The sequence below is a fragment of the Dendroctonus ponderosae genome, unplaced genomic scaffold (assembly GCF_020466585.1).
Source record: "Dendroctonus ponderosae isolate FM_Combo_2020 unplaced genomic scaffold, Dpon_F_20191213v2 Dpon_F_20191213_1, whole genome shotgun sequence".
NCBI lineage: Eukaryota > Metazoa > Arthropoda > Insecta > Coleoptera > Curculionidae > Dendroctonus > Dendroctonus ponderosae.
In genome coordinates, this window is record NW_026017110.1 from 46,191,063 (window position 1) to 46,204,717 (window position 13,655).

Genomic DNA, 13,655 nt, shown 5'->3' on the forward strand with positions numbered 1-13,655 from the left:
TATTTCGAGAATGATGTTTTATATGAAAAAGGGCTCATTTGAAGGCTCTGTCCCTCGATAACAACTAGAGCATTGCAGCTTTATCGGTTCTCTCAAGAGGAGCCAAAACTAACAGCGATTTTCAATATCCGCAGAAATTTGAGATTTTTGCATTTTGAGTAAAAATTACAGACATTTCTAGAATGAGGTTTTGAGGAATGAGCATTTTAAGGCTCCCCGACAACAACTAGAGCGCTGCAGCTCTATCGATTCTCTCAATACGAGCCAAAAACTAACAGTGGTTTTCAATATCCCCAGAAATTTGGGATTTTTGCATTTTGCGTAAAAACTACAAACATTTCTAGAATGAGGTTTTATATGAAAACGGGCGCACTTTAAGGCTCTGTCCCTCGATAACTACTAGAGCTTTGCAGCTCCATCGGCTCTCTCAATATGCGGCAAAAACTAACAGCGGTTTTCAAGATACATACGCACAATTTCAACACACAATACACTACACAATATAATATTCTAAAAAATAAGTACAGGGTGAACCAAGTAACTAAGGCCTAAATTAAAGAGTTGCAATGCTGGCGGAGGGTTCCGGTACTGGCCCACTTGCGGTGCTGCTTCCCACTAACTCCTGCCGCGTCCTAGTACAAACTGCAACCAATTAAGTTAGATAGCTTTTGCTGCCTCCAGTCCCAGCCAGTTGGGCCAGTCCCAACTAGTGGGCATTCTCACCTCTTTTCGACGGTTCCCACCCGATAGTGGCGTTGTTTTTCTGGTTCTCCGTCTCCAGCCACTTGTGCAGAGGCTTGAAAAAGTCCAGAATTCCAGTGCCGTCCATCGTGCGCTGTCCGGTGATCACTTCAAGCGCCTCCGGCCAAGGCCTGGACGATCCCATGGCCAGCATTTGCCTGAAATTCACTCTGCAAGCTACCAGGACTAGTGAATTAGTGGGCGACTCACTTTAGCACATTGCCTGCGGTGGTGCTTTGATAAATGTCGCACTGATGCAACGGTTTTTCCGCGTTATTCGGATCGTATTGGCCGGCTTTTTCGCACAACGCCCTGTGGAACTGATACTGGATGACAAAGCTGATAAAATACCTAAAATCCAAAGTCATTAGGATAGACCAAAAGGACGTTCAGAAGTTTCGGTTGGTAAACTACCACATCAGTTGGATTTGGTTATTAAAGCGGGGCGTACCTCAAGTAGGGAACATCGCTGATAATGTGGTACTTGGCGCCCGGATCAAAGTCCTCCTCGCTCCTATCCAGCGGCGGTTCCACTCCCTGGTACTTCTCCCGCAACTCCCACCACTTGCAGTTGTAGTCCTCGGGGGCGGTTTTGCCCGAGAATACGTCCCACCTCCACAGATCCATCAAGTACCCGAAGGGCAGGAAGGTGATCTTGCTCAGTCCCAGCTGAAACACTCTGTAGGATTCATGGGGCCTCGACTAAAACGCGGTTTTTACATTGAAGAGATTGTTGAGGACCTGCCGCGGATCCTCGGGTGTGTCGGGCAACAGTCCGATTTTCTTCAGATGTTTGGTGCTCTGCACGGAAAGCGCCACCAAGTCCCCGATGGCCTCATGGAACCCGTCGTTTGCGCCCTCTCTGAACTTCAGCGGCTGCTCTTTGTACTGCAGGAAATACTCCACGTGGCCCATCTCATGGTGGGCGGTGATTAGTTGCTCATCCGTTACTTCGGTGCATTGTTTGATTCTGGAACAAAACCCAGGATTGTTGATCAGCGAAAGATGTAGAGCAGGGTTTCCCTAGCTTTTTCGAAAATAAAACACTTGGCAAACCCAGAAATTTTAACGGAACCCTTGAAGCTGCTATAGTTCCGAAGATCCCTGTACTGGTCATCGAAAAAACTTACCCTGTATAAAGAACGGTGAAGCGTCTTACCTGAAGTCTTTGCCGTCTTGAAAGTCCCAAGCGGACGCATGGCACACAATGTCCCTATCCGAAGGCTTTTCCAGGATGGAGTTCGTCCAAAAACTCTCGGGCATCGCGGTGAGGTTGATCGACTTGAAGAAAGCCTCCGCTGTCCGGAAGATCTTCGTGACTGAGTAATTCTATGGAAAGCCAACAGCTTTAATTAATTAACTAAATTGATTCCCCTCTAACTTGCCTGCTTCAGAAGCTCGGCGGTCAGATTGTCCTTCTTTACATCCGGATAGGGCAGCATCAGATCGCCGATGTTGTTCCAGCTCTGGCCCCACATGTTTCCTGCCCCAATCATCAATCACTCCCAATTCGGTTCGCAATTTCAGCCAGAAAACTCACCAAGTAAATGAACGGGAATCGGCCCCCGTTCACTCACAATATCCCCATACTTTTGCCTCAATTTCGTGCGGACGTAGGCGTGAATTTGCAAATAGAGCGGCTGCAACTGTTTCCAGAGGCTCTGCACTGAAGCCTTGAAGTTCGCATCTTCATAGTCATTCAGCCAATACTCGGAGGTGTCTGTGAAGTTGTTAAGTTTTGCCGCGTCGTTCGAAAGATCCACATATTGCTTGTATAAGCCGCGGCACTTCGCTCCCACTGCATTCCGCCAGCCCAGCCACACGTGCTTCAGTTCCTCTGGATCTCTTGATGTGCTCAGAATCTGTGTCAGCTCTGGAAAGCCGCTCAGAATGAGCAAAAGGGCGCGGATCTAAAGAGGTGGTTGTTACCCGGTTCCAGGCTGAGAGTGCATTCGGCTCCATCTTCAGGCTTCTGACCGATAGGGCAGATTTTCGCCTTGGAGTATATGGCCTGCATGTCGCTGATGATGGTTTCCAGCTGTTTGAACTTTTCTTCGGGCAAAGCGGCCACGCCCAGCACCGAATACTTCTGGAACTGGCGCCGCAGACTGTAATCCGAAAACCGCTGCCAGTTGAACTGGATCACCCGCTGCCAGGCCTCCTTTACATTTCTGGCCACCTCTGAAGACACCGCAAGCTACAATACAAGCTTAAACCCCTGCCTACACGGGATGTACAAACAAACTCACCTTGTTATTCAGGTTTTCTTCCGTTAGGTTTGAGGCGTAGGCCCATTCGGCTAGCGAAGCCCTATTGGCGTCCCGTTCCGTTTGTCTGTTTAGCAGGATGAGGAAGTTTCTTGCCTCGTACTCTTCTTCTTCTATACTGGCGTCCTTAGCCCAGGGATGCAGGGGGCAGAGCCCCAGCAAAAGCGCCAAAATGGGGATTATTCTCAGGATCATCTTCAGGCTTCTGCAGCCTTTAGTGTTGATATTTTAAAGTGTGTTCGTTGATTATTCACTGAATGTCTGTTCTTATCTTGACTGGAAAGGAATTTCAGGGGCGCCTTTAATCGCGGGCTTCTAGTCGATTGCTAATGGTTTTTCGAGTGCATTTACTGGGTGTGTTCTATAAAAAGAAAGCGTTTCGGTTCATCAGGTCGAGAGTCATTATCAGGCAAGTTCAAGAATTTACCGGTCAGGTTCTTGTAGGTTGGACCTACGCCTGGGTAACACTGTGTTGAGTTGCGCTATTAAGTTGTTGCCGCTCTCTCTCTGAGTTAATGAGTTATAACTCATCGGTTAATGAGTTATAATTCAGTTGTTTAAGTTTTACGAGACTCGAGACTGGAGTTTTCACATCTAAAAAAGCGTCATTAAAATTTTTTTCGAGTAACGTTTTACTACTTTGTTTAAACAACTAATAAAAAGTAATCTCGATTTTCCCGGAACTGAGTCTAAAGAGAGCCGACGAATTTTCTTGTAAAATCGATCTCGTCATTTTTTTGCATAAAAGATTCAGTTTGCCAGTATTTTACAGTAAAACTTTAGAAATAACGCGTTCTTTCTGTTTAGACATTGTTGTTTCGAAATATTGATCTAAAAGTGAAGAAACTCCAGTTTCCAAGAGTTTTCCAAGGAAATGATTATAAACTTTTGCTTTTTCAGTTCGGGGAAATATTTTTGGAAAAATACCTAGACATAATTATTAGGATTTTATCCATAATTCGAAGCTGCAAAAAGATTTCCAAACATTTTTGCTAAGCGCAAAGCAAAAACTAAAGAATAATGCGATTTTTGCGTAAAGAAAATTGTTTAAAGGAACATTGTTAAAACTGGAATGACCTGAAAATTTAAAGCGAACGATGAGGGCGGCGAAATTTCCAAATAATTTTTTGTAAACTTTTGCTCTCTGGTTGTTTCTTCAAGATAATCCTTGCGGTAAAATAAACTGAATAAAATTATTTGGTTTTGGTGCAAATTTGAAGCTGAAATTAGTTTTCTAAAGTTCTCTGCAAACCGACGGATGAGGCGAATTTTCTAGCAAAATTGATTTTGTAATTTTTGGCTGAAAATACCCCATTATTGTCAGAGAAGAAGAAAATTATAAGAATTCTTTTTTTGCGTTTTTGATTAAAAACTTTTAAATTTGGGATCGGTTTTGGAGAAAACCTTAATGGTTTTCGGGGAAAAACGGGAGGAATTTATGTTCGTTTTTGTCCCGAACTCGACCCTGAAAAAAGTTTATCAACATTTTTCCAGCAACGGAACTGAGTTACTGCGTCGGTGCGTTGGGTTGGCGCACCAAACCATTTGCGTCGTGCACTGTGCCAACTCCTAAAAATTCACCTACGGAGTTACCCAGACCTAGTTGGAGCTAAGCATTTAATTCCTCTGCAAGTTTCGAAGGCAGAACGTCACTTTTTCGTTTATTTTATAGGGTAAAGTTGCTTCAAGATGTGGACACAGTTTCGATTTTGAATCATCTTTTGCAATTTTTCACAATTTTCCAATATTGCGTTTTGTTTACGAGGTTGTTTCTTTTCGCTGAATAAAGTTCGTGAGTCGATGTTTGGATGTATTAAGGCCAAATCCATTTTCTAATAGTACAAGTCAATAGGTTCGATTTTCTGCCATCTGCGTGAATTTTTTTCAAGGTTTTAGCCGATAATTAAGCAGGCACGGGGTTAACATTTATTTCTTCAGGAACTTGCAAAGGCAGAGAGTCATTTTTTTGCCAAATTTGTAGGGCAAAGTCTGTTCTACAAGTAGTAAAATAAACGTTTCGATTGTGAATCATCTTCAGTAAAATTACTTCAGGAATTTGTCACAGTTGCGTGTGGATTTATCGGATATTTAAACAGTTAGGGGTTACCCGAGGACGTTGCATGCAAAAGGGAGTGTCGCCTTTCTAACTCGTTTTTAAGGCAAAGTTTGTTCCATAAGTGGTATCTTAAACGTTTCGATTTTTAATCATATTTTGCGACTTTAAACCCGACTCCGTAATGAAAATTTCGGAGAATTTGTTGCGGAAAAAGATAAACTGTTGGCAGCGCGGATTACGAACACTTTTGTTTTGTCCATTTGAAGGCGAAAAATTGTCAAAAGAGCGTTTATGAGTTGGGAAACTGATCCCTTCATATAGAGCATTGAGGACTGAATGAAGACTGAGCGCTCAAAATAGGAAAACGGTAAGGTTGTGGCTTTGCAATTTTCAATCAAGAGCAATGAGGAGAATATTTGAGAAAATGTCTTGAACCATGAAATGATCCAAAAAGTACGATAAACAACGAATTTATCGCTTTTAGTTGCAATTTTCGTGAAGAATTTCGATTTTTTTGGTTCAATATGGGTGATTTTTGCCAATTTTGGTGTGGCTTTGTGGCAAAGATGGCTCTGCTAGTAAACGCACTTTTCCTATTCTTGCATAAAAGTCATTCGCCATATTTGCTCTAGTCGGCTGTCATTGAGGTGCCAAATTATGAACAGTGCACGTCAGTTGCAAACTTTTTTGGGATTTATTGCCCATTTAAGGCCGAGAAATGGCCAAAAGAGCATTTTGAAGTTGGAAAACTTATCCTTCCACATAGAGCATTGAGCACTGAAAAGACATTGAGCGTTCTAAATAGGAAAACGGTAAGTTGTTGCTTTGCAATTTTCAATCAAGTGCAATCAGAAGAATATTTGAAAAAAATGTCCTGAACCATGAAATGATCCAAAAAATACGATAAACAACGAATTTAACGCTTTTAGTTGCAATTTTTGTGAATAATTTTTATTTTGTCGCTTCATTAAGGGTGATTTTTGCCAATTTAGTGTGGAACTTTCAGCTCTGAGGGAAAGATGGCTCTACCCTTAAACGCACTTTTCCTATTCTTGCATAAAAGTCATTCGCCATATTTGCTCTAAGCGGCTGTCATTGAGGTGCCAAAATATGAACAGTTCGCGTCAGTTGCGAACTTTTTTGGGATTTATTGCCCATTTAAGGCCCAAAATGGTCAAAAGAGCCTTTTGAAGTTGGAGAACTTATCCTTCCACATAGAGCACTGAGCACTGAAAGGACATTGAGCTCTGAACGTCGGAAAGCGGTAAGTTATTGGATTGAAACTTGCAACAAAGTGCAATTACAAAAATATTTGAAACAATGTGCTGACGAACATGTGTAGAAATTGCAAAACCTCACGGAAGCACAATAAGCAGTCAAGTTATCGGTTCTAGTCGCTTGATTGCACTATTCTCGAAGGCTACTTGGTGATGAAATGTTGGATGGCAAAGTGGGCGATGGTGCAAATGCCGAATTTTTCTTTTAAAAATGGTCAATAGGTCAGATTAGACCCAATTCCTTATCAAAGTTCGTCAACTCGTTAAGTAGATGTTTGCGCGCAAATTCAGCCATTAGTTTAAAGGCTTTGGATTTTTGCTTTTACCATTCGCTCGAGGCAAAAAGATGGAAACTTACCAAAGGTAACTAAAAATCCACCATCAACACAGTGGCACAATTCGAACAAACTGTCCAATTTTCACTGATCGCGCGAACCGTTCACGTTCTATTGGAACAGCCTTCTATACCGAGTGTATCGACCGCAACGACTTTTGACTAAATCTTTTTAATTTATTTGTATCTGTTTCCACTAATCGCTTGGTCGCGATCCGTTAGAGGCGAACTTGACCACTGCATTGGCGTAGCAATCGACGATTTTACCCATTTTACGCCATCAGCAAGCGGCAGTTTAGAGCTGTGCTGGAACATTCTGCACGTCTCTGGGCCAGTTTTGCCTTTTTCTCAACCAGAAGAAGGCTGCGAGGCAATAGACCTCAACGCAAAAAACTCGCCTTGACCGCCAGATCCATGAATTAAATTTCATTTGATTTAAAATTTATTGAAATTACACGGTTGGGCAGCGAGTGTTTGGACCATTCAACGACTTGAAAATGGGGCCTTCCAGGGCTTTATATGAAAAACTTGTCCATCAAATGGGCCTTAGTGAACCACAATGTTTTCTCTGAAACCTTTCGGCAGTGACGTCATTACTTTTAAATTTTTTCATATCCGAAATCTTGCGTAGATGTCAGCTTAAGCTTTTGTTCCCAGTGATTTAAGTCGTTTTTAGACAGAAAATGAGCACAAATCGGAAAAAGTGCGCGGTGTAATACCGAATTAGAATAAAATCGTGATAAAATCCCAGTACAGTAATGGCAGGGGAAGAACGAATGATGGGCACTATCGAATGATTTCGACTATCGAATAATGACAAAATGAATGATTGCAACTATCGAATAAAATCAATCGAATGAATTAATTTATTGAATAGTGAAAGCCATCTAGTGCCGTGTAGAAAAGTTTCAAATTACAAACTTAGTCTTGAAAAAATTTTGATACATCCATATTTTTAATAATAATATTGCAAAGTTTGATTTTTAAATATAAATATTTTCATTTTAGCGAAATTAAACATTACTTATTGATTTAATTTTTGGTTTATGGATGTATTTTTCTTTTCTGTTGTTAACTAGCTATTCATATTTATTTTATCTCAATGTTTGCATTTCCTACTTTTCTTGAAATAGTCTAGTAAAAACTCTACAAATTATTCGTATTTAAGCCTGTTGCTAAGAGTAGGCACTTATTCAAAATGCAAATATAGATATAGCACTTTTTTAATCATAAAATTTTTGGTAAAAAAGACAATATTAATAAATGAATATTGAATATCTTTGCTTAAAAAGTGGAAAATTAATTTATTTATAATTTGAATTCGTTCATTGCAATCGACTTAAAGCCATCTGAATATCCGAAATTAGAAAACAAATGAATAAAACAATGCTATCGAATAATTGAAATAACATTTCAAATTACAACTATCGAACAACTCGCTAATAAATTGCAACTATCGAATAGTTTCATAGTTTTTATTCGATAGTTCCCATCATTAGGCAAACCCCATTTGAAACAGTGCTCTATATTGGGCAAATTCGCTGGTCGGCCGTAGCGTGGCGCCATGCGGCGCTGCCTGCGTCAATCTCATTAAAATATGGAGATTTTGCGAGTGGGAGTGTTCGAACCAAATCCTCCTAACCCTATTAATTTCGAATGTCGATTTACGTGAATTAAGTGGTGGAGAAATCGGTAAAAATGCCCCGTCTGGAGTGAACCGCGTTGGCGAAACGCCCCACGGCCCCCATTCAGCCTCTAAATTGACAATGTTTGATCGTATAGAACGGATAAACAAACCCCTTGACTGTCAGTGTTTGTTTTGTACCTGAGGAGGCTGTTCGACGGGTAGAAACGTCGTTTTTGCTAAAGAAAAGTTTCTGGTAACACGCCCGTTTGGATTTCGCGAAGAAAACCGAGCGCTTTTAGATCAGGATTTGACGGAGGGGCCCCAATTTGAAGCAGGTGTCCGATTGCAATGTGTGCCCCATTCTAGTGGATTTTGGTGCAAACCCGCGCGGACTTTTAGTGCCCCACAATGAATTCCCGGTTGCATTTAGCCGGTTCCTTTCTGAACAATTCGCTAGCAATTCGCCAGGAGATTCAGAGATTTGAGAGCGTTCATCCCTCGATTTATGCAATCTACGATTTGATTGACTTGGTACCGGATGGGGTGATCGCTCAGCAGATTCGGGACCACGTCGTCTGCATTGAAGGTAAGAAATTGACTGCTTGACCTTGTTGTTTTGGGGTCTCGAAATTGTACTTTATTGATCCTGGGTAAAACCAAGAGCTGGAGCCCCTGATAGTGTCCGAATAGGCAAAGGGTTCGAATTTTAGGGCTTTTTTACCCCAGACCTGGCAGTGAGTGTAGGGTAGTTTTTACTGGTTTACTGGTAGGAAGGCGAAACCTCGATGATTTTCTGAAAATTTGTGTTTTAACGTTGTTTGATTTTATGTGAGAACAATTTTTGAACGTTGTGGTAGAAAGGCGAACAGCAGAAAGATTTCCGTGAAAAAAACCCTTAAATTTCAAATTTTTACAGAAATTAATCATTGAAAAACTGATTGTTCATTTCAAGCGAGTCGCTTTATACAATTTGAGGCGCAGATTTAACAGTCTGTGAAAATTTGCCCAAGTTTGCCACTCAAAAGCGTTTGTTAGTTGTTTTAGAGCACTATTTATTCCTCAAAATGATGCGAAATTGAGCGCTATATCTTGTGCGTATCCGTGCGAAATATTTTTTGAAATTCTTCATTTCCAGTGCATTGCTTTACACAATTCGAGGCACAGATTGATTAATCTGTGAAAAAGTGTCACTCAAAAGCGCTTTTCAGTTTTTCAGAGCACGATTTTCTCCTCAAAATTGTGTTAAAATGATTTGAAATGATGAAATTTTTTGTTCCTTTCAAGCGAGTCGCTTTACACAATTCGAGGCGCAGATTTAACAGTGTGAAAATTTGGAAAAACGCAGTGATTTTCCACTAGTTTCAGTGAATTGCAGATAGACTCTCTTGCATCCACAAGCCTAAAAGCTCATTTGTAATTTTTACAAATTGGATCACGTTAACGCTAAGATCTCTTTAGTTTTTCACATTGATGCAGGCAACTTTTTACGTGCAGTTGTTCGATTTAAATGCGTGGATGGCCGCAATTAGTGGATCGACATGGCCTGGTGAAAATGTGTTAATTTTCCAGCCAGATTGTTCATCATTGTCGAAGCCCGTCACGTATTTTGCGCGTACTGTAAATTGCGGATTTACGTGCCAACTGGTCGCCTACCATATTTGTCCAGCCACCTACTGCTGATTTAATGCAGTGTGACTCAGGCCCAGGAGGCGCATTTCGAGCTTTTTCCTGTCCTAAAAACAATGTTTTCTTCGGTTCCAAGCCCTGTTAACTAACAAAGTTGATGTCCGCAACACGGTGGCCCAATTCATGCAATCGCCGATCTAACACATTTACCAATGATTTAAATAACAGGCAACAGTGCTGAACTTTCCGTCTTTTGCGGTAAGCGCCGCAAAAATACTTGAAGAGAAATCAAGCGGAATCCTGACCACTTCGATGCGGTTTTGCCAGTTAATTAACTAAACGAAATATGTGTAGCAGTTATCAAATTGATGTCGTTATTTTTAGGCCAAGAAAGATTAGCGGATTTTTTTCTGTTTTATTTTTTAATTAATTCGCCAACATTCCATGTTTATTGTGTTGTTTTGTCCTCGTAGCCGCACGTTATCACTTCGGCCATGTTCAGTCGCTTCCACAATAGATTATTCAGAGTAACGGTAGTGCTAACATCGAAGAACACTTGGAATTGAAAAGATATCGCCCGATGGTGTCACTCGTGACCTGAAAGTCCAATTGCATCGCTGCTTTATTCAACAGATTGCTATATTTAGCTAGGACTTTTTGTTGTTTTGGTTAAATGATCGATTTGAGCGAGCGAATGGGTGTTTTAGCGGGTTGTAGAACATCCATACAATATGGTGAATGCGCTACTTTAATATTTTGTTTATCAGTTGAGATGTACATGATAGCGAATGCGCCCACATGGAATTTGCTGATTTTAAATCTGTTCTTGATTGGAGTGCGGGTATTCTCTGGCCGTCTTCATTGCGATATTCCTTGTTTATTAATTGTAATTTTACATACAGTTATAATTACATAGTAAGCCCTAGCACTACCCCACTTGCACTCACTGAACCGTTGATTGTCTACATAAAATGGTGAATAGCTAGTTTTCTGAAAATATCTATAAAAATGCTGTTGAACGGGAACTTTTGAGGTTTTTAGAAGATTGTTTTCTCCTCAGAATGGTGAGAAAATGAGCTCTCTTATTTGGGTGGTTTTTCCGTAATTAATTTTCTAAAATTCGTTTCCGAAGTTTTAGAGGATGCTTGTCTTCTAAAAATGATGCGGAAATGAGCTCCTTAGCTTGGGTTGATTTTTCGTAATTAATTTCAAAAAATTGTACAATCCACCGAAGGCGAACAAAAAATTGTACAATCCACCGAGTCAAATTCAAAATTTTCTCGAAACTCGCATAAATTTTCCATTTAAATGGAGCTTTCAGGAGTTTTTGAGCATGGTTTTCTCCTAGAAATGGCGAGAAAATGAGTTTCGTAGCTTTGATAGTTTTCCCATAATTAATTTTAGAAAAGCGGAATTATGCAATTGCGGTTACAACTTTACAACAAATTGTCCCAAAACTGCCATAAACTTTTCATTTCGATGGAACTTTCAGGAGTTTTAGAAGATGGTTTTCTCACAAAGATGGTGTAAAAATGAGCTCTTTAGCTTGGGTAGTTCTTCCATAATTAATGTTAGCGATTTCTATCGATGCCGAATTACGCAATTGTGGTCACAACCTCAAAATTTTCTTTCTCAAAACTCATAAAATTTTCGAAGTTTTAGAGGGATGTTTTGTCTTGAAAGTGGAGCGAAAATGAGTGCTCCAGCTTGGCTACATTTTCTGTAATGAAGATTAATTGTAGAAAAATCCGTTGCAAATTTCTTGTAGGCAAATTGCGGGCACAAATTCGAAATCTTCTTAAAACTGCCGTGTTCGAGGATGGCTTTTTCCTCAAAATGATGGGGAAATAAATTCCTTAGCTATTGTAGTTTTCCCGCAATTAATTTTTGAAAGACATAAGGCCAATTTTCAATTAAACTAAGCTGGTTGCCTGAACTTATGCCATATTGGTTAACAATCGCGGCCCCACAAGGGAAAAAGCATTTGCATGGTGCATTCATGAATTGCATCCCTTAAAATCAATTTGGCCACGCAGCCACCATTCTTGTGCACCCGTTTTACCTGGGTTTTCATTCGAAGAAACCGATGATAGGACACGGTTAGGAGCGCAATTATCGTCCATGGGTCATAAATCAGGTGAGACAAACGGCCGCCACAAAATGTACTGCCGGACATTTGCATTAAATGTCCCGGTAAATAACCAGACTGGCCAGTTTCGCAGCTACTTGAACTGTTCGGCGGTTACTTAACAATTAAACCAGAAAATTAGTAATGGTTGCCCGGAATATTTCGCTGTTTAAATGTCTTTAAATTGATGAATGTTGAGGTCCAGTTCGGGGCGCATATACTGTTTGATCATTGGTTCCTCAACATTACGTCATATACAGGGTGTCCCGCAAGCACGGGGTCAAATAGGCACTGGGACATTCTTCAGAAGAATCCACTGGCTTATCAACGGATTTCATTCTAAGTATTTCTGGAAATCTATGGAAAATATATGGAAATATCTTGACAGAAATGACAGATAAAAAACGAAAACTGACGTCAAATATTATTATAACGTGGCAACAGCATGGAGTCTTTTCAGTATTCGCGAGCTCAAAAGTCCAAACGCCCACTGGCGGCTAAATGATAACTGCACTTTAACTAGTGAAATTTGACAGTTATTTTGATTAGATGTCATTGTGAGTTATTTTGATTTGTTTTTATCAGCTTTTGCAGGCTTCTAAACAGATGGCAACCTATTGAAAAGGGTGTAAGTATTGTGTTATGTTGACTTGAAAACAAACGTGAAAATATGGGATGTAAGCAAATGGCGAGTAAGTTTACGTTTTGCAGCAGCCCAATCGGTAGTTGAACTCGCGAATTGTCTAATTTGCTGCCTGACGTCACGTTCGAAAGTCATAGATCAGATTATACAGGGTGATTTAAAAGTGGCATCATTCCTTTTAAGGGGTAATAGGGGCTCACTTGGAAGGTACGAGAAAAATATTAAAATTTAGTTTTCGATAATTTCTAGAAGATATGCACAGTTGAAAATCGAATTTCAACTTTGTTATTAAGCACTACAGGGTGATTCAAAATTGTCGTCATTCCTCTGGAGGTGTTGTCTGGCGCTGTTATAGGAGTACTGAAAAAATAGTAAAATAAATTAATTGTTATTAAAAACTGAGAAATGTGCAAAACACTATATCAGAAATACGGCAGCAATGTTTTTCAAGGTAATCTGCCTAATTAACATTGCGCAAATACCTGTTGCTTCGTAATTATTAAAAACTCCGGTAACCATGAAATGATACAGAGTGACAATAAGATAGACAAGGATAAACGGTAAATTCAACAAGATTTGTTGACTGCGGAACGTACTTTCTAAATATCAACCTGTTCTCATAACATCGTGCCCGTGTAATCTCCTTATTATCCACTCTTATCAAGCAGCTTCTCGTATTCAGTTATTGAACTCCTGCTCCATTTGTACATGTTTGTGCTCCTTGTACTGTGTGTATCGTATAAACGTGGTAGGAATGTAGCCCTTCCTCGGTATTTATTTGGTGCTTGAAAAAGTGTCAGTTATTGTGCTCTGAGTACCCCTGGAAGGCCCTGATTCGATTATGTTCAATACTAGTTCCTCTGTGCCTGGAACCCGAATATCGATTGTCGTCCACTGTCTTCCTGGACGCACTCTTTCAGCGTCTGCTATGTTACTGTAGCATTTCCCCTGAACTA

General features: G+C 40.4%; 2 protein-coding genes across 4 annotated transcripts in view; one reads left to right on the top strand and one right to left on the bottom strand.

Moving 5' to 3' along the window:
* Positions 1–476: 476 nt before the first annotated feature.
* Positions 477–6,939, bottom strand: LOC109541221 (angiotensin-converting enzyme). Of its 3 annotated transcripts, XM_048667708.1 has the most exons (12): positions 6,700–6,938; positions 3,436–3,602; positions 2,991–3,369; positions 2,671–2,938; positions 2,282–2,614; positions 2,127–2,224; positions 1,901–2,070; positions 1,462–1,711; positions 1,193–1,410; positions 952–1,092; positions 724–899; positions 477–642 (listed from the first exon to the last, which is right to left on the bottom strand). In XM_048667708.1, exons 3-12 carry the CDS (start codon positions 3,201–3,203, stop codon positions 554–556), a joined length of 1,956 nt encoding a protein of 651 aa, XP_048523665.1. In that variant the 5' UTR covers positions 3,204–3,369; positions 3,436–3,602; positions 6,700–6,938; the 3' UTR covers positions 477–553. The 3 variants fall into 3 exon arrangements, with proteins under 3 accessions (XP_048523665.1, XP_048523669.1, XP_048523677.1); XM_048667712.1 differs by lacking the exon at positions 3,436–3,602 and having other exon boundaries at positions 6,700–6,939; XM_048667720.1 differs by lacking the exon at positions 3,436–3,602 and having other exon boundaries at positions 2,991–3,284; positions 6,700–6,936.
* Positions 6,940–8,257: 1,318 nt separating this feature from the next.
* The window catches only part of LOC109541216 (centaurin-gamma-1A), a 31,993-nt gene continuing 26,595 nt past the window's right edge, over positions 8,258–13,655 (top strand). Inside the window, exon 1 of the mRNA XM_019910015.2 lies at positions 8,258–8,888. Coding sequence (XP_019765574.2) covers positions 8,711–8,888 — 178 coding nt within the window. The 5' untranslated portion in view covers positions 8,258–8,710. The remainder of the gene's footprint in view (positions 8,889–13,655) is intronic.